Source organism: Pundamilia nyererei, unplaced genomic scaffold, assembly GCF_000239375.1.
Source record: "Pundamilia nyererei isolate P.nyererei 1_Seehausen unplaced genomic scaffold, PunNye1.0 scaffold00019, whole genome shotgun sequence".
NCBI classification, from domain to species: domain Eukaryota; kingdom Metazoa; phylum Chordata; class Actinopteri; order Cichliformes; family Cichlidae; genus Pundamilia; species Pundamilia nyererei.
This window is the reverse complement of record NW_005187420.1, coordinates 1,173,151-1,174,427: the sequence shown is the minus strand read 5'-3', so window position 1 is coordinate 1,174,427 and position 1,277 is coordinate 1,173,151. Positions and strand designations below refer to the sequence as shown.

The following is a 1,277-nucleotide window of genomic DNA, read 5'->3' as shown; positions in this document are numbered from 1 at the left end:
ATGAAATGACACAAACACACAATAATTAAAGGCATGCAGAGTAGACACACTTCAGATGTGTCCACTAGCCTTTAGCACGAAGCTTTAATTTAGGGTAATGACAATGTCAGGTTTCATCGCTATGACTTTGTTGTTCATGCTTTGCAATGCAAATCAAGGTTTTTATTCAAAATGCAAAACTTTAACATGAAGAGATTAGATACAGCTCTCACAGACTTTAACTTTGAATTTCATTCTTGTAACAACGGGAGGAAAATTCCAATATACATAAATTGTTCAGCTTAATCTCTTTTTGAAATCAGAATTTGGATCAGTTTTATTACCAATTTTATACACAAATAAGATATTTGTCACAATTTCATGGTACTTCATGGTACTTTCTGTTCAATTTGACCTGCTTTAAGGGAAGACGTAGCTTGAAAAGAATGTGTTTTAGTGCTGAAAATGTGAACAGTGTTCAGTATTATATTATAATAACGTCATCCTGTATTTGCTGCATGCTCAGTAGTGACAAGGAAGGGAAGACGTGTATTTTTAGCTTTCTAGCAAGTTGATACTTCCGCTTTCTTACTTAGAATGTCATTTACATTTGTTTCATCAACTTCCTTTACACCTCTTCCTATTCAGCTCTTTTTCCCCCCTGCTGTCACTTCTGCTGTGTTCTCTGTCCTAATGAACTGATTTCCACAGCAACATGCAAAGGTAGGCTACGCTTTGGTTCACTTTAAAGTACATTACACTTTTTGTGTTGATGCTAATAACAAGGATTAAAAAAAATTTACATTTTATTTCAATGTATTCATTAGGATTATTGGTAGTATTACTAATAGTAGAAGTAGGAGGAGAAGAAGTTGTATAAGTTTTATTTCTTAATCTGTGTTTTTTTTTTAAATAAGTTGGTGCAGTCTCTAAAACTGGACATCTTTATATAGAAAACATCTTGTGGAGTAGCACTTTGACTGATGAGTCTTCAGGGTGATGGTGTGAGAGCTTTGGTGGCTGTCTCAATATCTCTACATTGACTAAAGGTCTTACTTTGTCAAATAGACCACAATGATAATTTAGCTTTAAATATCTTTGTAGTATTTGAATTTCAAATTGTTTAACAGTATAACATTAAATCGATTAGTGTGCTACAGTACAATGTAAGATGCTATGACATGGAACCCATACCATCTCACTGTTAGGATGCCTGGGTCATCGACCCAGGGCTCTTGAGTTTATATTATTTATACTGTCTAGTTTTTGGTTTCTTTGAGTTCTATCTAATGGCTTAT

The 1,277-nt window shown here is 33.8% G+C and overlaps 1 protein-coding gene across 1 annotated transcript in view; it reads left to right on the top strand.

The window, feature by feature from the left end:
• Positions 1-644: 644 nt before the first annotated feature.
• LOC102200168 (G-protein coupled receptor 56-like) overlaps positions 645-1,277 on the top strand; it is a 50,218-nt gene continuing 49,585 nt past the window's right edge. Inside the window, exon 1 of the mRNA XM_005726322.1 lies at positions 645-702. Within this exon, the coding sequence (XP_005726379.1) occupies positions 695-702 (8 nt within the window). The 5' untranslated portion in view covers positions 645-694. The remainder of the gene's footprint in view (positions 703-1,277) is intronic.